At 35.6% G+C, this 22,759-nt stretch overlaps 1 protein-coding gene across 1 annotated transcript in view; it reads left to right on the top strand.

Moving 5' to 3' along the window:
• The window catches only part of MYO16 (myosin XVI), an 871,975-nt gene that overhangs the window by 611,470 nt on the left and 237,746 nt on the right, over positions 1 to 22,759 (top strand). The window contains exons 24-25 of the mRNA XM_069094125.1: positions 6,959 to 7,111; positions 12,221 to 12,421. Coding sequence (XP_068950226.1) covers positions 6,959 to 7,111; positions 12,221 to 12,421 — 354 coding nt within the window. The remainder of the gene's footprint in view (positions 1 to 6,958; positions 7,112 to 12,220; positions 12,422 to 22,759) is intronic.

Genomic DNA, 22,759 nt, shown 5'->3' with positions numbered 1-22,759 from the left:
CTTTTTCAAAAATATTGTCCACTTCTCAAGAATGTCTTGTTTCTGACTACTGCCTCTCTTAAGTTACCTCCCTGTTATGTCTCCCTCCTTTCTCTTAACCCCTTCCCCTCCTATTTCCCTGTTGGGTGGGATAAATTTCTATACCCAGCTGAGTATGTGTTTATATTTTTCTCTCCTTGAATTAGTTCATATGAGAAAGAGGTTGAAGTTCTGCATATTCTACATCCACTACTCCTCCTTCCTTGGTTTAAACTTTTCCTTTTATACTCCATTCTCTTTCTCTTCCCCCCTCCCAGTACATCCCTCTTTCCATACCCTTCCATTATTTCGTTGAGATTATCCCAACATAATGGAATCAGTCTTATGCCCTTTGAGTAGATTCCCTCTAATAACCCTACTGATAATGAAATCTAAGGGATATATATATATATATAATCTTCCTAAATAGCGATTTAAACAGCTTAATGTTTATCCCCTATTGATTTCTCATTTATTAGCTATCTTTTTTAAGCTTTTCCTAAATCTTGTGTTTGAATGTCAAAATGTATTCAGCTCTATTCTTTTCCCTCTTTTTCACTATACTTTTTTATTTAATTATACTTTTCATCGTGTAGGATTTTATTCACTTTTCCTGTTTGTATTCCTAGCTCCTTTTCCTTCAGCAATATCCTATTCCAAGCCCTCTGCTTCTGAATAGTGGTAGGTTCTAAATTTTGTGTGATCCTAACTGTGGTTCTATTGTATTCAAACCATTTTTCTCTCGCTGCTTTAAGTATTTTCTGCTTGACCTGGAAGCTCTGGATTTTTTTATAGTATTCCTGGGAGCTTTTCTTTTGGGCTTTCTTTCAGGAAGTCATAGGTGAAATCTCACAATTTCTATTTTGCATTCTGGTTTTAAGATAACTGGCTGGTTTTCCTTTTTGATCTCCTGATATGTGGTGTCTAGACTTTTGGTAGTTGTTGTTCTTGGTGTTCAAGTAGTCCAGTGATTTTTAAATCATCTCCCTCAATCTGTTTTTCCAGTTGGTTGTTTTTTCTATGAGGTATTTCAGATTTTCTTCTGTTGGTTTTTTTTCAGTCTTTTAACTTTGCTTAATTGTTATTTAATGTCTCATAGACATTAGTTTCCACATGAACAATACTATTTTTTTTTACTTTTTAATTAATTAATTGATTTGTTTACTTTTAGTTTACAAGATTCAGTTCCACAATCTCTTGAATTTGGCCAATTCCAATTTTTAAGGAGTTATTTTCTTCAGTGAGGTTTTGTATATCTTTTATTACTTAAGTAATTGTAATTTTTAAGGAGTTATTTTCTTCAGGTTTTTTTGTACCTCTTTAATATTTAAGCTGTTCTGCTTTTCAAAGAGTTATTTTCTTTAGTATTTTGGCCCTCTTTTACTAAGTTGTTATTTCTCTTTTCATAATTTTTTTCCTGGCTCTCATTTTTTTCTAATTTATCCTTTACTGTTATTTTTTAATTTTTAATTCTTGTTGTTGTTGTTTAACTCTCTTGCAGATTATTGTTGGTCTTGTTTCTAATCTGCATTTTTCTTTGATGCTTTACTACTAGATATTTTTAAGTCACTTTTTTCTTCTCTGTGTCTTGAGTTTCCATGCTACCATAGATTGTTATGATTAGGCTTTTTGTCATCATTGTTTGCCCATTTTTACAGCTTAATTCTTGACTTTGGACTTTATGTTAGTGTTGGGCTCTACTCATATTTATTTATGAGACTTGTCTGACCTGAGCTTTTGGGTTTTATGATCTGCTTTTCACAACTCAGTCCTGGATCCTGTAAGTTTTCTGGTACTTTCAAAGTATTTTCATCCAGCTAGAGATTGGTTCACTTTCCTCTTGGTTTGCACTAAGCAAATTCTTGAGGCAGTTTGGGTCTGTTGATTTGTGAGGGGTTGATTTTCTGTAACCTACTGAAGGACTCAGTCGCATTTAGCCTGTGACATATGGAGTCTAGGCTTTGAGATTTTTTACATTTGAAATAACGGAAGTGCTGCCACCTCCTTGGTTTTGGTTTCCTGATATGGTTTATTCCACTGAAGGCTTATATGCAGGACTAAAGGATGGGAATGAGTCCTCACTCTGTTCTTGGGTTCAGAGTCACACAAGTAAGGTTTTGGAAGTTATTTCTTGTTTCTAACACATAATCCCTAATCCCTCACAATCATGACCTCTTCTCTCTGCCGTGAAACTATGAGCTGGTCCTGGGTTTAGATGAAAAAACTTCTAGATTGCACTGATTTCTGCTCCTATTGTTAGACAAGGGTATTCTGGGATCTCTTTCTGCTCAGGTGTTTAGTCCCCTTACTGATCCTAGATACTAGGTTCTTTTCTATTGCTGCAACTGCAACCACTATAGCCCACTGCTGTTTCCACTACTTCCTACTGCTGCCACACTTCTATTACTACTCCCTTACTGGCTAGCCCTACACTCACTCTACTTATTAGTATCTCCATATATTTTCTTAAAAGGAATAACAAGAAACATAATGCAAGCAAATCCAAATAAATCAAGGAATGTTTTTTTTCATGTTTACCAGCTCAAAAGTGTGTTCAAATTCTAATCACTAGCATTAATTTCACTTAGATAACTTCTGAATGCAGCATAGATAATGGATAGCTGTTGCCTCATGATTGGCGTAGATACACTACTATGCACACCACTTTCATTGAAACTTGGCTGCTGACAAACTGAAGCACTAACTCGATTTATTGAACTCTACTGACCATTTTAAGCTTACATGGACACATGCTAATGAATTTCATCTCAAATATAACTTATTAAGAGAAAAATGGATAGAAACAGCATAGATAGAAACAATACCATGTCATGCACTGTGTCATATGTTCATGTCAACTCATATGTGAGGAAAATGCTGCTGGCTTCAGTTTTTTATCCCCATCCAGAGGTTTACCTCAGTCTTTCCTTTATTCATTATCAGGAAAAGCAAGAGCAATTTACCTCTCTAGAAATCTTTTGTGTGTAGGCTCAGTTCTACCCAGGAGCCCATCATAGGCTCATTTTTTTTTTGCATCATTCAGCAAATGAACAGGGAAACAATCCTTGGAAAATTGTCGCAAGTCAAACATGCTGCTCATATCCATAAATGCTGCAGTTTTATTGACCAGTCCCCAATAACATAAGTAATTCCTAGGATACTTTTAATAATGATTTACACTAATGCAGTGCTTTAAGGATTATTACCAAGATGATTGGGTTAGTCTCCTACCCTCCATTGTAATTATCTTATTCACATTTTAAAAACCCTTCACTTAGCCCCTTCAATTCCAACATAGCTTCTGTCCTCTTAAGAATTGCCCCCGCTACGATTTTGATTTTCAATAGTTGAAGTGAAAACCTGCACTAACCTTATCCATTTGTTGAACAAGACCAGAAAGTCTACAAAGCAGATACAAAAGCCTTAGGAAAGCAACCTATCTGAAAATTCCTTAGGAAAACTCAACCACAAAAGTTATAGATTTTTCAAGAGTGTAGGAAAAAATAGCTTTCCCCACCTGAGTAAATCCAAATGAGATCCTTAAAATTTACTCAGGGGCCCATGTATACCAATTTAATAGCTATCAAAGCTTTATTTTCTTCCCATATTAAATAACTGCAACACTACCAAGCTACACAACAGGTCAAGAAAACAAAAAAATAATATGGCAATGTCTATATTCTCACAGACTGACTCTTCTCTTGCACTTATTCCACATACTCATCTGATTCTGTCTTATCTTTTATACCTTCACAACATCACTGATACATGCTCTCACACAACCTCTTCTTTTTTAGAAACTCTCCTCAACTCATGCCTGGATTATTACAATAGCCTACTGCTTGGACTTCTATCACACCTGTTCCCCATTCCAATCCTTCCACTCATTGTCAAAATGATTTCCCTAAGTTCAGGTCCGATTACGTTACCCTCTCACCCATTAATAAACTCCTGTGGCTCCCTATGATCTCTAGAATCAAAAATATCCTCTTGATTTAAAGCCTCTCACAACCTGATACATTCTTGCCTTTCCAGAATCCACATCTTACTCTCCTTTGAAATCCACCTCCCTTTTTTGTTCCCCCTACACACAATGAGCTCCACCTCCTAACTCAGTGACTTGTCAATGGCTGTCCCCTATACCTGGCATGCTTTTCCTTCTAATTTCTGCCTACTCACTTCCCTCACATCCTTTATAAGTGTGAAATTGTCTGGGAGGTCTTTCCCAGTCTTCTCTCTCCCCAGTCCCAACATTCTGCAAGTACCTTCCCCCTGAAATTATGCTCTACCTATTCTGTGTGTATCTTATATTAATATATTTTGTAATTTCTTCCTACACAATTGTTTGCATGTTGTCTCCCCCACTAGAATGTGAGCTCCTCTATGTCAAGGGTTATCTTTTTACCTGTCTTCACATCTTCAGTGTTTAATTCAGTGCCTGACATATAGACACTTAATAAATGTTTGTCAAATGGCTGAAAGACTGGAAGGTCACTCCTAGAAATAATCATAGGAGTTTAACACTCCAAAAAAATCTGAGGAATTACCAGAGTAATAGCTATGTAATAGAATAATAATAACCACAACATATAGTGCTTACTATGTGCCAGACACTATGGTAAGTGCTTTGCTATCATTATCTCACTTGATCTTCACAGCAACTCTGCAAACTAGGTGCTATTACTATTCTCATATTAGAGATGAGAACATTGAGTCTTAGATTAAGTGACTTGCCCATGGTTATGCAACTAGTAAGTGTCTGAAGCCATATTTGAACTCAGGTCTCCCTGATTCTATGCCCAGTGCTCTATGAACTTCACCAACTAATGGCCACAGAAGAAGCAAATTTGGGATTAAACAATGATTTCTTCCTATGTTGATGGAGCAGGGAGCAGTAAATTTAAGGAGCTAGAGAATACTATTCATGAATTCCTTAGAGCAGATAACAGATAGCTGTTTGGGGAGTGTTTTAGAGCAGAAACCAGATAAGGATTGTATTGGCCATATTAAGATATGATTCCAATGTCTAGGCCTCCTGCATATTTCTTATTTGTCTTTGCTTTGATGCATCTGAAGGCGATTCTCTGGGAGAAGTTACTGGGACCGTTATGGTGTGGTGTGGTGTGGTGTGATGTGTATGTAAGTTTGTCCATCTTTGTGTATGTGTGTGTACATATCTGCATATGTTGCCTCTGTGATTCTACAATTATATGCTTAGCTACTACAGAACCAAGACTATACTAAAACATAGAGCTGAGTGAGTCAGAATGAGTTTTGGATCCAGAGGTACAGTTTCATGTCAGAATTCAGGTATTTAGATAAGTCAGCCTATTCTTGAAGAGGAATTCCCTCACAATGGGTACCATTGGTCAAAAGGCAATTGCCTCATCTTGTCATAAGAATTTGTATCTCAGAAAGGAATAATAATCCATGGGGGGTGGGGAGGGAGGAACTTAGATATCATGGATAGATAGATAGACAGATAGACAGACACAGATAGATAGATAGATAGATAGATAGATAGATAGATAGATAGATAGATAGATAGATAGATAGAAATGCAAAGTACACTTATCCCTTCTACATCACAACTTTCCCCATTGTGGTTTTAATATGTCATGTGTTGGCATAAGAAATTACTGTAGTATTTCTTATTTTTTTAACATCTTTTTTGTTTTTCTTTCTTTATTTTAACTTAACATTGACCTATATATATATAGCCTATGACCAAATACTCAACCCAAATTTTACAATAAAGTACTGTAAACATCCTATAAAAGTAAAAGAAAAAAATCGGATTTTCTCTGGTATGAAGGGAGGGCCAAAAATTTTTACAAAGATTTTCTAGATCCCAAGATGCTGTTCCCCTAATCTCCATGATGTGGAAGGTGTAGCTATACTTTTGTTGTCCCAGATTTCCCATCACTGCCCTATTGTAGAATCAGAGAATATAAGGATTGTACCTTAATTTGGGGGATAGCTAACAGCCAATCACCAGGTCCTGATAAAGACAAGCAATTTAAAAAGTTTCAAAAGAAAATTAGGGGTTCCTTGAGAGCAGGATATATATTTATATATATTATATTTGTACTTCTAACACCTAATAGAATTATTTGGTCATACTAGCTATTTAATATTTTTAATGAGTATTGAAGAAATCTTAGGTCCCACTTCTATGTTTTGAGCATTGGTGCCATTCTCACGATCTGCCTGACTTCCTGAATTCTAGATTGTTACTTGCATTGATCAGCATTTTTCTTTTAGTTTCCATCTAGATACTTTATATTTGATCATCTATAAATACGATACTTCTTATAGAAATTATCCTGGCAACCCTGGAAACTTCTGCTCACCTTCCTGCATCCTAACTATTGCTTGATGCTCCAATTCTGTCCTAAACGGATATCCTAAAATCCCTACACAGCTATGTCCCATGCTTATATAACATATATGAGTTATTAAAGTGATAATAATGGCTGATATCTTTTATTTGTCTTAAATATTGAAAGTAAGTCAAATAATTTTAAATGAGAGACAACTTTAAAATCTGTCTATAAATGGCTAAGGTATTGTTCCAGAGAAGGAAAAATGTATTTTGGGTTACATTTAAATAGCTAGAAATTTTAAATTTCTGATTGAGACCAAAACATAATAGCTAGAGGAGATTTTTTTTACTTATTGAGCTAGTTGACTAATAGAAGACTTTGGTTTAAATTTTAAAAGCTTTTATTTAAATTGAAGCTATATTTTTAAAATAAGGTATATTAAAATATGAAATGAAAAATTTTATTCTGACTTCTGTGAAAGCAATGATATACTTTTGCCTCTATGGTCTAGTTAGTTTGGAGCTCTCATGGGTTTCATTTCATCAAACACTTCTTTTTAAATACTGCACTGCTTAATTGTTTCATAAATGTTTTCTTTTTTTTTGTCACAATAGCTCTGTGTCAACATGACCAATGAGAAGATACACCAGTATATCAATGAAGTGCTTTTTCTACAAGAGCAAACAGAATGTGTACAAGAGGGAGTTACCATGGAAACGACATATTCTCCTAGTAACCAGACTGCAGCTTTGGATTTTTTTTTCCAGGTACCCTGCAAATCCACATGGAACAATTGGATATTTTTCAAGCACTAGAAATCTTAAAAAAAATTGAGATAGATAAATTGCTTTCTTTTCAGTGAACTTTTTTGAAACCTTTTCATCTGTAAACCCTTGAATATATTTATTACCTTTCCAAATCTATTGAAGAACACACACCACCTTTTCCCGAAAGAACTCTTGGACGATTACCAATTTACTGAATGAGTAGTAAGAAATATATGATCATCTTGTTATAAAAATGCTCAACTTTGGCTCCATCCCTAAAGAATCATCTTTTGGCACAGCTGCAAACTCTTATTCACAATTTATAATATGATCTCTAAAACTAGAGGAATCATAAAACACATTCATAAGATTTCCTTAATTCTCACAGACAAAGGTTATATGAACTTCAATATTGAAGCATTAGCCAAGACTTTAAAACTAGGTGAAAAGAACCTTAAAAAATAAAACACTGTTTATGCTTCAGAATCAGATTTGTCTATTCATCATTGCTGAACTTCAGATTAGGTGCTAAGTGACTTTTTGCCTCAGGTTCCTTATCTAAATTAGGCAGATATCAATATTCACTGACCCATACATAAAGCTATTATGATTATTTATAGATGATATATCTAAAGTGCTTGATGGTTCTTTGAAAAGGACACTATTCAGCTATTTCAGAGAGTATACTATTCTTTACCCTTCCTTTATATAAAAATAGATTCATAAAATCATTAAATTGTGGTGCTGGAAGGGACCCCAAGAAGACATTCAGTCTATTCTCCTTATCTTTAGACAGAACTACTCTTGAGCCATCTCAGAAGGGAAAAAAGTATCTATTCCATTTTAAAAGAAATTCTGAAAAATCCTCCAAAATTCTCGTCTAAATTTCCCTGGTAAAACTTAATCAAGTTGCCTACCTCCTCCCCCACCTTAATATTGATGGAGGATAGTTGTTTATGTCTCCTCCTTTTCTCCTCCATTCATCTGTCATTGTGTGTGTATGATGCAAAAACCCACATTATATTTCTACAACCTATAATACTTTATAATCCTTATTCTTCCATTTACAGTTCTTTGCCCCCTGCCTCCAAAAAAAAACCACTTTTTTTTCTGTTACCTACCATACAGTATACCTTTCCTACTTTAAATTGCAGCTGCAGCCCTTCTTCCTCTGGCTCACCATATATGTACTTCATAAATTGAGAGTATAAGTTAAAAAGTTTCAGATTATGTCCTCTGGGCTCCTTCTACTATATCCTACTGCTCCTTATCGGTATGTAGATTGTTCCAGAATTAAGACAATATGCACAAGAGTTCATCTGGAGGTAGGATTATTAAGAAGGCAAAGGTTATCTTCTGATTTCCACTAAATTTTTGGTATCCAGTATTTCTTTTTGTAAATTCTTTATTTTCAGATACCCAGCAGCCTCACTGCTGGCCATTGGCTCTATAGAACATCTTCAGTACTTCATCCTTTCTCTTTCACTTAAATGGTGCTTGTTTCCCTTCATTTCTACCATTTGAGACCTCATTACCTCCCACCTAGACCAGGAATAACTTCCTTAGTTGTCTCCATGTGTCTATTTTCTCCATTTCCTATCCATTCTATACAGCTGCCAAAATTGTTTTCCTAATATACATGTCTGACTCTGCCAATCTCCTGTTCAAAAATTTCTATTGGAAAGGATCTTAGAGCAATGGATAAATGATTTGCAGTCATGAAAACCTGAGTTCAAATCCTGCCCTAGCCACTTGCAAGCTGTCTTCCCCTGGACAAATTACTTTATGTCTCTCATGTTCAGTTTCCTCATCAGTAGAATGGGTATAATACTAATACCTACCTCACAAGGTTGTTGTAATAATCAAATGATATATGTAAAGCACTTTGCAAACCATAAAGTTCTTTATAAATGTTCTCTATTATTAGAGACAGTGGCAGAGTGTGGGTGTATACATATGTACATACGTACCTACATACATACATACATACATACATACACACATGTATAGCAGCAAACACCCTAGCATACCCAGAGTGGCTGCTAGCATAGGTTCTTAGATCTGCTTTTTTAAAGGAAAGCAACTCAAAATGGGTCAACAATCTTACTTTAATCAATCAAACATCAGAGAATACAAACAGAAGTTAAAAGCAGACAGGGAGACATATCAGCAGACAGTGCTTCCCACTGTCTGAACATTACATCCATACCTAGTCAGTCACCAGAGAGAGAAACACCAATATCTGGGTTTTCAAAGCCGGGCCGGGGTGGGGGGGGGAGGGGGAAGGAGGAAGAGGGACTCAATGGCTGCCCAGACTCTCATCTGGTCAAATCACACAACTCTTCCCAAAGTGGGCCCCAAAGCAAAACCTCACATCAGGGTATATATAGCCTTCTCCTGGGTCAGAAAATGTCACAACCCTCATTTCCCACCTCCCAATCACAAATTAACAAGGTGTGGGCATTCCTGAAAAACAAGCCTCCTGCCACAGGATCCAGGTGACCATATTCAGCCCATTAGGGGGCAGAGCATATTCCCAAATCAAGGAAGGTTCTCAGAGTCACTTAAGCCTATCAAAGGGCCAAGGGTCAGGGAAGATCTTCAGATTCTCATTCCCATAACAACATGCATACACATATGTGTTGATACGTATTTATATATTTATAGATCTGGGCTTGAAATCAGTAAAAACCTGAACTCACATCCTGCCCTCAGACACTTACCAGTTCCTGATGAAGTCATGTTATATCTCAGCTTCAGTTTTCTCATCTATAAAATAAGAATAATACTATCCCCTTTTCTGTAGGGTTGTTATAATCAAATGAGATTTTATACACACATACTGTATACGTGATTGTAACCTATATTGTCCCCTTATTGCCTAAATCATCAAACTCCCACTTCTTGAGCTACTTTTCAAGCCTTCTTAGATCTCTTTCTTATCTGTATTTCATATACTTATAGAAATTTCAGATTATTCGCTAGATTATTAATCCTTGTATTACTTCTATCATGACCTAAAGATCATTTATGCACCAGATATTCTCTTTGTTTTCTGAATATCTGGTGTGTACTGTCTCTTCCAGAGAGCTAGTGATATCCTCCTCTCTCTTGTAACTGATCCAAAGATATATTTGTACCCTCTTCCCTTTGCTCAGCTCTTTGTTTACGTCTTTGTTCAAATCACAAATCCTTCCTTTGTACAAGTTAAAATATACCCATAATAAAGGCCTATTACACTATCTTCATTGACTAGTAAGCATTCCCAGTGGAAACCTTTCTAAAGAGCTTCCTAACTGGAATATTTGCTCCTTGACTTTATCTGTCACTCACCCAGGTGTGGTCTGTGCATATTCATGTAGGCTATCTCTACTGCTTGTCTTCATCTTCATCTTCATCTTCACCTTCTCTTCCTTCAAGGAAGGAACTGCAATGTCACTTCTATGAATCTTTCCTAGTCCTTCATTCCTCAAGCTGAAAATTTCTCTCTCTCTCTTTCTATGTCTCTCTCTGCCTGTTTCTGTCTCTATCTCTGTCTCCCTCTTTGTCTGTCTCTCTCTGTCTCTGTCCCTCTCTCTGTCTCTCTCTCTGTCCCTCTGTCTTTGCCTCTCTGTCTTTCTCTCAAAAAGTAAGCACTTTATATTCTGAAATTCTCCTCTGCCTAAAGACACTTAGTCACTTACGCCTAGCACTTTGTGTCCCATTCCCACAATGTCAGATAGCTGAGATGATTGGGAATATTGTATAAATAATTACTATTAGCTCTAGTTGATGATCAAAACTCACTCCTCTAATAAATACTTGCATTTTGATAAGGTACTCTGGAATTCTTAAAAACCTTCAAGACCCAAAGGAATCACTTTATAAGGGTGGAATATCAGCAACAGCAACTAAGATTGGGTGGTATGTGTTTTTGAGGGCCTCACATTAAACCTTGAAGACAGCTGTCTATTCAATCTATTCATGAAACCACTCTCTTCAGGCCTTACTAGGAAAGTGGCATGCTAAGGTTTTAATGTATGAACATTAACAAAATATATTAGATCTCTCTGCTCACCAAGTGACCATTATTTCTTACACCAATATTTCAAAAAGCCTATGAGTTTCTCAGTAAAAGTATATCCTTCATTAGTACAAATTGTCATTCTTCCTTTCCTTCCACCAGCCTTCCTTGATAGGCTGTTATCAGTTCTTGTAGAAAAGGAAACCACATTCTGGGGGAAAAACTTCTCAGAATCAATTCTAGGTTGGTCTACAGAGGACTATGCATTACTGGCATGGACTCAAACAATTATCTTACTTAAAAAGGCCATTTTAAAATTCACTCCAGCATTTTTCCTAGGGACCCAAATGACGGAGTAAAATGATACAAAGCACTAGGTAAAAAAGTTGTTCAACAGATGTCCAAACTATGTAGGCAGAATGGTATGCTAAATATGGGGGAGATGTTGGAGGCTGGGAAGTACTGTTAAGCAGCCCTTTCCAGTGATGCAGAATTAATTTTAGAACATCAGATACTGTAGTGCTTTAGTTCTTTTCTTTGGCAGTCACAAACGATCAGCCTTCTAATTTGAGATTTATAACTTTCTTCTGCACGGTTGCTTTTTCTAGGTCTGAACTGTGGAATGTCATAAAGGCACTTCCTACTTCCTGCTGAGTGGGATTTTGTCACATAATCTTGAGTCTTAGTCTTTTTTCTTTCTCATGTTTGTTGGTGGTGATTTCTTTCTTTTTTTTTTAACCTAACTGAAGTATGAAGTCCTTAGTTTGCGTTAGACTAAACTTCCGTATATTAAAATAAACTGCAACTTTCCTGACATAAGCAACATTTTTTTTAAATCTCATTTTGATGAGAACTCTTTTAATCTGTAATTCCATTATTTTTAATGAAATGTGTCAGGATGAAATTAAATTCATAGAAATTTCTAAAAAGTCACTTCCTAGTACTTAGAAAAAAAATCAAATTTTAAAAAGTCATGGTATGAGTACCTTCTTAGCTACAAAATATTAAACAATTTTCATTTAACAAAAGTACCAAATTGAAGGGATTAGAGTGGAAGAACTGCCTAAGGTTTTTTTTTTTTAAGTATTGTTTCTTTTGCTTTTCAGAAGCCATCTGGATTTCTCTCTTTGTTGGATGAAGAGAGCCAAGTACTTGGATCACTGGAATCTAATCTTCCCAAAAGGCTGCAGTCTCTCTTGGAATCTTCCAACTCCAATGCAGTATATTCTGCCATTAAGGATGGGAATGGAAATGTGGCCCTCAAAGATCATTGTACCACCTTCACTATTATGCACTATGCAGGACGGGTAAGTTCAATGATATGCAGATAATGGATGAAGGATTAAGGGATAATGTTAGGATTACCAAAACTTTTATAATAAGTCATTTTCATAAAGGAAAGGTAGGGAACAAATAATTCACTTTTGGGAATCCATTTTGGAGCTGCTAATTCTCAAATATCTTCCAAGACTAGAACCGCATTTATAGAGTTAGAAGAAATTTTCAGAGTTATCTAATCCAGTCCCTTCTTTTCATGGATGGAGAAAGTGAGGACCAGAAAGAGGAAGGGACTTATTCCAGGTTCCATATTTTATAAAAGTGCCTAAGTTGGGATGCAAACCAAAGTACATTATACCTCACCCATTACTTTTTCCAATGCACCAGGATAAAATACTTCTTAGTTTGACCCAGAAGCCTTTGATAGACACCGTATGATATTTTTATGAGTCTAAAGATGGAGTTACTGCTATTTTAATTTTCTAAACAAATATTTATTTAAAAGGAAATGATAGAATATAAATATATATGTATATTTGCATTTAAATAAGACAAATTTTATCATTCACACCCTATGCTTCCTGCCAGACCAGTCTTTCTAAAGCATGACTTTGTTCATGTCACCTTCTCCTATACTCAAACCTTTAACTTTTCTGAAATGGCTAAAGTCAAATTTTTTAGACTTCACTTAAAGTCTTTGAAAATCCATCAGTGCAGATTATAATCATCTTGATTTACTTACATAGTTTACATCGATGAGTTACACAGTTTTGTGGTAATGTGTCTCTCTAGGTTTAGCTAGACTGATCTTCAGGCAGCAGACATACAGTCAAATGCTGGTCACACCCACACCCTAAACATTTCTAGTATTGTAGGACCGGTAATAGTTTATGCTACACTAGCATGGACTCCCAAAATCCAGGGTCATGTTCTTTAAGATCATGGGATAATTGTTCTAGAGCTGGAAAGGACCTGTGTAGCCAGAGTGAGGCAGAAAAATTTACTGAAATGAAAGCAAAACACATAAATACACATTAATAAGAGCAAGTGAATGAACACCTAACCAAAAGGTGTGCCAACAAAAAAAATCTTTTAAAAAATACAGATACTTGCATCTTTTGTACCATTCATTAAAAAAAAAATTCCCAGGTGTTTGCTTTCTGGCTACTAAGGTTTCCATGATAATTAGATAAGCAAAAATATTTTTGAAAATGGATTCCTAAAGGGGATTCTGTGGTTTGGGATATGGCTGTGGTCTAATCTTTGACCAGAGGAAGGAACTAGGGTATGGGTGTCAAAAATGCAGTGGAGAATATGGCCCATGACACTCACAGTGTAGCCTAAACCAAATTAAAATATATTAGGAAACATTTAATAAAATAATAATAATACAATAAAACATGGAAAAATATTGCATTTTAAAAATGAGTCAATATGCAGCCCACTGGCATCCTTATTTATGATTTATTGTCCCCCATTTCTATTTGACTTTGACATCACCAGACTAGAAAAATACTTCCTAACCCAAAATATATTGTGGACTGGTAAAACATTTGAATTCTCTACCGCTAACAAATTTTCCCTCCTTAGTCTCAATACAGTATTTCTTAGCTCAACAGATAAAAACCAGAGACAGAGTGATTGAAATAGGAGAGCAGTCAGTTGTTCATTTTTCTTTTATGTGTATAGGTTTACAAAGTGAGGAACTTTGTTAGTAAATTTTGGGAAAGGAATAAAAATTTGGCTTTTTAGAAATAATCATAGTAGCTCACATTTACATAACACTTTTAGTTTTGCAAGGTGCTTTGTATATTATCTCATCAGATCCTCCTCAAAATAATCCTGTGAGGTGGGTCCTATTATCCCCATTTTGTAAACAGGGAATCTGAGGCAAGCTATGACTTCAGGTAGCCCAACCTCCAAGTTCAATACTATATCCATCATGCCAACTAGATATCTAGAGATGTCCTTTCACTATTATCTGTACTGCATTATTCTTTGAAATGTTATACTAAAAGATGGCTTATGAAATCACTTTATTTTAAATTAATTCATCTTAAAATCCATCACTACTGGTGATGGTAAATGATTAATCCAAGGTCTAGGATCCACTGATTCATTGCTGAACTTTATTGAAACAAAATTTGCTTTTTCTGAGTGCATTTTTACATATATATAGCTATACATGCATACATATATATATGCACATAAATATACAAACACATGTGCATGTGTATATCTTTATCTATATATAGTTCATGGTAGTGCAAAGGAGATGAGACTTCTTTAAAAAAAAAATTAAGAACAGTATTTGAATTACAATTGAAACTCCTCTCCTAGCAGAGTCCCAACACATAATCTGACTTGGAAATATTAGTCAGTCTTATTTTGATCTTTTTCCCCAGCATGTACTGAACAATTAAGGCAAACCAAATCAGTGGCTCCTTTATCTTTATCTCCTTGCATTTGTTTGTGTATGTCAACTTCCATGAACATGTCTATTTTAAATTCTTTTTTTTTTCCATTAAGGTCTAGCTTAGGTACTTCCTGCTCTATACAACTTTCCTACATTATAGACATGAGAAATTAATCTCTATTTCCTCAAATCTCTCAAATTACCCTGTTTGTCCTGTCCTGTGAACTTAATCACATTCTAAATTGAAAAAAAGTTGTATATTTCCTTTTTTTTATTTCTTTCTTTTTTGTGGGGGGAAGGCAGGGCAATAGGTCACTTAACCAAGGTCACACAGCTAGTAAGTGTTAAGTGTCTGAGGTTGGATTTGAACTGAGGTCCTCCTGACTCCTGGGCCAGTGCTCTATTCACTTCACCACTTAGCCATGCCATCTTTTATATGTCTTTTTTTTTTTAAAGCAATCGGGGTTAAGTAACTTGCTCAAGGTTACACGGCCAGTTATTTCTGGGTGTGGTGCTAAGTGTCAGAGCCCAGATTCGATCCCAGGTCATCCCAACTCTGGGGCAGGTGCTCTTACTCACTGAGCCACCTGGCCACCCCTAAGCTGTTGGGGTTAAGTAACTTGCTCAAGGTTACACAGCCAGGTCTTTCTGGGTGGGTGCTAAGTGTCTGAGCCCGGATTTGATCCCCAGGTCATCCCGACACTGGAGCCGATACTCTTACTTGCTGTGCTACCTGGCCACCCCTCATCTTTTATATGTCAACAAATGCCACCACTCCAAAGAGAATAAAATCTCTCTGAGGACAGGAACTGTGCATAATTTGGTTTTTCACTTTTACCCAGTGCCTTACAAAGTTCTTATCCATGTAGTAGAAGCTTAAAAAATACTTGTTTAACTTAGGAATGTTCCTAAACCTATTTCAATATTCAGTTGTCTTAGGGGCACAGTGTATTAATCAGTCTTCATTAAAGATTTTTTTTAAGTGGCAAAGAGGGTATACATGAAATACTAATTGTCCAACATTAATGAGTATGAAGTTAAATTGAACTCTTCTGGAGTGAATTTAAGAATATTATGGGATAGCCACTTTCAAGGGTGGCCCTTAACATCCAGCTAGTGATTTATATAATTGTTCAAGCATTAGATAATTGCATTCAGTTTCATTGGCAATTGAAAATAAGAACCATGAAGGGAAACAAAAGTATAGTTTGGCAAAGAATGTTAACTATTACTACAGTTTATTTTTCATTAAAGCTCTTTTGAACTAACTGAAGTCAAAGGCAGTATTTTATTGCGAGGTTTCTAAAATTTAATATTAGAGGAGAGGAGGAAATCTATTCCTAGAGATAAGTAATAACATCTCAGACCTTTCTTGAATATAAATCTGGATCAAGGAAAAATAGCATATAAACTGTAGGATGGCATAAATTAGGGACTGGAGGTTATGAGGAGAATGAATTCAGGGAATTGTATGTGTTTGTTTCTTTTTAAATCAATTATTCAGGCATAAAACTGAAGTTGCCACTTGTTGACACTTTTGTTCTTAGTGCCTTAAGAAAAGAGCTTGGGGCAGCCAGGTAGCACAGCGAGTAAGAGCACTGGCTCCAGTGTTGGGATGACCTGGGGATGGAATCTGGGCTCAGATACTTAGCACCCACCCAGAAACACCTGGCCGTGTAACCTTGAGCAAGTTACTTAACCCCAATTGCTTAGGGGTGGCCAGGTGGCTCAGCGAGTAAGAGCATTAGCTCCAGTGTCAGGATGACCTGGATCAAATCCGGGCTCAGATACTCAGCACCACACCCAGAAATAACTGGCTGTGTAACCTTAAGCAAGTTACTTAACCCCGATTGCTTAAAAAAAAAAAAGAAAGAAAAGAACTCAAAGATGTAAGGAATGGTGAACTCTTCTTCATTACCAGAAATGTTCTGTTAACCGCAAAACATTTTTATAGTTGTTTTCATGATATAGATTGTCAACCTCCATTCATAGCAAACCCAGTTTTGGGAATGCCAGACTATAGGACATCATTTGTGTGCTTCATTGCCTAATCTCATAAGTAGGGAGAGGCAGGTTCAACTGGTCCTCTTCAAGATATAAACTGAGAACTAGGAGCTGGAGTTATTCAATCCAGCTTACAGGAAGATCCTGAGCTTCTTAAAATAATACTTCTCTAGCATGTGATAAAGCTGTTGTTATTTCTGCTGAATCCAATGACTCAATTTAAAATTCAGAGGAAGATCTAGAACTCAGGGTCCAGCGAAAAGTTCCCAAACTGGACAGTGAGTGCATATCTTACTTCCTTAAGGACCTGAAAAGACACTTTGTGTAAAGAAATCACTTCCAAGAGCTCTAGAACCAGAAATGGTTTTTGGAGACCTTGATTCTTAACTACTAGCCTCAGTCCTAAGCCTCAGCTTCTAAGACTGGGAAGAGAAAATTGACTGTTTGATTCTATTTTGTTGTTTTCCATAAATTAAGTGCTTTGTTGTTGTTCTATCATTTAGTCATATCCAACTCTTCATGACTCCATAGCATGCCAGACCATTCTTTCTTCATCTCTCTTTTTGTAATTTTCTCTCTTCATCCCATTATAATCATCTTCATTGCTTATGCTTACAGAAAGCATATATGCATATTCCACAAAAAAATATTTTCTTGAGAAAATCTGACCAAATAAAAATATTCAAAAAGCAATTGGGTTTTCTGAATGTCTTTTTACTTCATTAATGTCCTTTTGGAAGTGGATTTTGTTGATTTGTTTTTATCAAAGTGTAAATTTCTTAAGGACACTATTAGTCTTTGTATCTACAAGTACCTATAGTCTCACAATGTCTGGCACATAATAGACACTTAAAATGGTTGTTGAATTGAATTTATAAAATTAATATGCAAAGTTACCCAGGTATGATATTTTATTCTAAATCAAGTTAGCAGTAACAGTTTTTCTTTCTTTTTTGTTAGTGTGTTTCTTTTCCTGAATATTTTAGTATTCATGAATGAACGAATGAAAAAGCATTTATTGAATACTAAGTGCAAATCACTGTTCTAAGGGCTGGGGATAAACATAATGAAGTGTGATAATCGCTGCTCCCAAAGAACCTACAGAGGAAAACAGTCATATGGAAGGCGTCAGCTTTGGGGCAGAAGGGAAATCCAGTGATGTGAAGGGCAATAATTTAGTCTGGCTAGAGGGTAGAATGGATATAAGGCTGCATATAGGATAAGAATATATATATATGATCAAAACTTGTCACTTCCATTAACAAAACCATATCCATGATTTCTGAGTGAGGCAGTAAGGATTGCATTGCTAGATGAAATAGTTGCAAGGTCAATGGCAGGGAAGGCCAATGGCAGGGCCAGTGTTGAGTGGTGTGTCTGTGTGTGTTGGAAAGCTCATTAAGTATAGGTACAATGTCTCCTTCTTCTATGCACTCCAGAATATTTACTACTATGCTGAATACATGTTAGTTGATCATTCTTTAGAAAAGAGGCAAGAGATTGAAAAATCTTATTTATATGAAGTCTTAAGAATCTTGTACATTTTTATTTGCTGGTGATGTTGCCTGAGAGCATCACAGCAGAAGAGACAAAGGACAATCTGTGACATTACCTTGTATTAAAAGCCTTTCTTTTCTGGCCAATACAGAAGCCTACAGTCAATCTCAATAGACATGTTTAGCTCTATAATACAACACAATTTCTTGTCTCACTTTTGTGTTTATATTCCTAGTACATAGCATAGGGCCCAGTCATAGTAAGTGCTTAAAAATATTGTGCATTTCATGAAAAGTCATTCAAATTGTATTTTTAAAATCACAAATATTAAACATAGCTTTGTCCATAGCATTGACTTTTTATCTTGGTTTTTGTCTGACTGTAGTGAGTCATCCTATTTTTTCCCTTTAATATTGGAGTTTACTCTTCCTTGTTCTTAAATATTTTTACTAATTATTCTTCCATAAAGCAACCACATTTGATATATTTCCTATTTCTGAGGTTTTTTACAATAGTATACTTAAAAGAAATAAAGCCTGTTATGAAACCAGTATTTATTCATACCTGAGCTTTTTTTTTTTTTACTAAATAAATATATATTACTCTTACATACTCTGGGTGTGTGTAACTTTTTGGGATGTATTTTTATTTCCTTCTTCCTTTTTCCCCCCTCATCATCCTCAACTAAGGCATGAATCATAGAGATCATAGGCACTTGGGTTCTATACATTAGTATCCATTTCATTGTTTTCTGCATGCTTTCACATGAAGCACATCACTGAACTGTTAGCCTAATCATTGAATGTGATTTTAAGAAGGAATAACGTTTTACTGTTTATCCTCTCCTAAACTGCAAAATAACTGATTTTTTTCCTTTAAAAGAAAAGGACTGCTTTTCCTGCAAAATGATTCTGAAGCTTATTTATTGATAATCTTATTATAATCAAGTCTCTGAGGAATAGAAATCTTTGATATGTATATGAGTAATCCGATACAATACCTGGCACATAGTAGGTACACAGCACATTAAATTATTATCAAGGGATTATTTGATTTAAAAAGTTCATCAAAACACATCAAGTTTCTGCATCTTAAATAAAGAAACCACAATCATCATAAGTCAGCATGGGTTCACAACATATAAATGACTCATGATTATGTTCTTAGTTAGAGAGAAAAGACTGTAACTATTCTGATCTCAGCCCTGAACTAGGAAAGATCGGTTTCTCCAATATGGCTCCCAGAGGTATGTTGTTCCTTCATGTTATCAAACAAGGAACACAAGGAAATGAAAGCACAGAAACAACCATCTGTTTTTATTAGAAATCATGCAACCTTTATCACAATAATAGAATACTTAGGGCTTCCAATAGCTCCCAGTGGAAACAAGGCTCAGAGAGGAGATAAGGACCACCAGTTATTCCATATTCCCCTTTATGTATCTGCCCAATCCCCCTAACTCCTTTCAGGTCCCTAGCTCTGCCTTCTTCTTATTCTTCTCCTCTCTTAGTTTGAGAAAGAGATCTAAACCTCGTCTTTAGCAAAACACTCTGCCCTCTAGTTTTAATTACTCATTAGTTTCCTCTCTTCCAGATTTGGGAAAAAATATAACTCCCAGTGCCTTATGTAATTTAAGCCCACCTCACAAAGCAAGCCCAAGCTTTGCTAGAACTGTTACACCTGACATTAAATGTATTTCTTTTGTTTCCCTTCTTTTTGATAGGGCTACTTAACTGGCAGATTTGGACAATGCCATATTCATCATATCCTATGGTTTTAGAATGGAATTTTTTTTGGGAAGGGGGAGATTCTCATAATATTCTTGTGGACAAAGCGAAGAAATGTCTTGATGTTTTCAAGTAGTGATTGAAGGATTAAAGAGATCCAAAGAATGGCGATTAATTGATTAATGTCTACCAAGAGAGAGTCACATGCCTATAGAAATCTATCTTTTGTTCTGCACAGTTTAGCATTTTCATTGGGAACATGAATGAAGGAGTAGAGTGCATGTTAAAAAAAAATTGCACCTGGCATGAAGCGAGGAGAAATAAAAACACTAACTGATAAATTCAGGACCAAAAAGAGCTTGGCAGTTTAGAACTACGGGCCACAATCTAATAAAATAATAAATTTAATAGGGACAAATCTTAAATCCAACACTTAGGTTCAAAAAATTAATTCCAAATAACAGAAAGGGAAAGATTTGGTTTAGTTCAATGCCATCCAATAAACATTTATTGTCACTACTTGAGAGGCAGTGTGGTATAATGGTTAAGAAGTAGCTCTTGAAATGAAGAAAACCTGAGTTCAAATACTGCCCATGAGATCTACATGGCTCCTGGCAAGCCTCCAAGAATATAAGGGATAGGGAAGGTGCCAATTTGTGTGACAGAAGAAATTTCCTCATCTGTAAAAGTGAATAATAATCCCAAACCTATTCTCATCCCTATTATGTACAAGACACTGATAGACAATAGTACACATAAAAAAAAATTAGTGTCTACTGAACTCTTACCTTAATATGAGTCAATGCTGTATATGAAAAAGAAACCAAAAAAAGCAAATATGATCTTTATTTCTGGTCAGACCACATTTGGAATATTGTTCAGTTATAGGCACCATATTTTAGGAAAGGCATTGGCACAGGAGGGCAGCCAGGATGTTAAGGGAATTTATAAGTGTGCCAAAAGAGAATTACTGAATGGAATTGGCGTGAAGAAGACAGGAATTGGGGGAGGGGAGTTTATAAGTGTTAGGTTCTTATTTTAGAAATGCTGTCATATATAAGAACTTACCTAATTTGGCCCCTGGAGACAGAACCAGGAGCAATGGATAGAAGACATATCTTGCATCCATATAACTTCAATAACCTTTGCTAACAGTCTGCAGTGAAATGGCCTACCTTTTAAAGTAGTGAGTTCTCCATCACTAGAAAGCTTAATGGTTATTTTATTTGGGATGCTGTAGAAAGATCTCCTTGAGTAGATACCAGTTCAACTAAGTGAACTCCCAGGTCCCTTCCAATGCTGAAATTTTCTAAGATTTTCTTAAGTGCTAACCATTTTGACATGGGTGTCTTACCTTGAAATGCAATGTTGCTCTGACCTATAACAAGGTGATAAATGGATCAGGCCAAAAGATGGACATCTTTGCCCTTAAACCTGTTTACATAACATCTTTTAAATGTGGATCAATAGGTGTTCAATTTCCCAACTCTACATGTGTCAGAAATACCTGTCTCAGCTGTCTACTAACCTTCACCATGGGGAGATTTGTGGGAGACAGCCTGTATCCCAGGCAGACTGTGAAACTGAACCTTTAAATCAAAAGACAAAGGAGATGGATTAATCAATAAGGAAGCTTTCGTTTTATTTTCTCTTTTTTTCTTCTCTCTCCAGGCTGAATCCCCAGACATAACAATCAAATCAGTCTAGTCTAAGCTGTGCTGAAGCTATTAAAGGTTATTTGACAGAGGCATTTTCACTCACAGAAAAAGCTATTTGTTTTTTAACTTAAATCTGCATTTGTTCACCTTTTGGACAGACTTTTCAAAGAGTTAAAACCAGAAAGATCATGTTGCTAACAGCCTGCTTGTGATATTCTATCATTTCCAGTGAAAAACGGTATTGGCATAAATTGTCACAGATTGTGTGATAAACGTTCACTTACTCAGGGTTTTGTTAGGGAAAACACAAAAGGGCTTTTAAGTGATCTCATAGTTTCATCAAAAACTTAATAGCTTCTGTTATTTCCACTTTTATGTACTGGCAAAAAAATGAGAAAGCAAAAAATTCTAAAATATTGATAGCTGTGTTCCTGGTTAATTTGTTCTACACACACGCACAGTGTGTTGTATACATATATGCCACATACATGTATATTGTCAATGCTAATATACACATGTATGTATGCATTTGTATACATATAAATATGTGTATATTTTGTGGATGTACATATATAGCATATGGATATGCATTATATAGTAAATGAATATCCATCCATATATCCATTTATGTATATCAAATCTATATATAATAAAGATAAATCTTTTTAATCTCTATATATAGATAATAAAAACACTTCTAATTTTCAGAAAAATAAACCAGTCATCAAGCATCAAATACTAAGTAACTACTTTATTTCAGGCACTAGGATATGACACTGGGAATACAAACATGAAAGTGAAATAATAAAAAAAAATTCTTCTGGACTTAGCAAACTCCAAATAAAATGGACACTTTGCTATACATGAGAGAAAAAGTGTTTTATATGAAACTGCAGACATTGGTTGTGCATAGCTTTTTGAATAAAAATTACATAAGCTAAGCCTGAAGCCTTCAAAACTGTCCTGCTAATCTCATGGTTCCATCTTCCTTCCTTCTGTTCTCTGCATAAGGAAAGATGGAAGGAAGGGAGGAAGGAAGGAAGGGAGGAAGGAAGGAAGGGAGGA

The sequence above is a fragment of the Petaurus breviceps genome, unplaced genomic scaffold (genome assembly GCF_028583685.1).
Source record: "Petaurus breviceps papuanus isolate PSGF00001 unplaced genomic scaffold, PetGlider_PUasm1.0 214, whole genome shotgun sequence".
In the NCBI taxonomy this organism is placed as follows: domain Eukaryota; kingdom Metazoa; phylum Chordata; class Mammalia; order Diprotodontia; family Petauridae; genus Petaurus; species Petaurus breviceps.
This window is presented reverse-complemented; position numbering and strand designations above follow the sequence as displayed.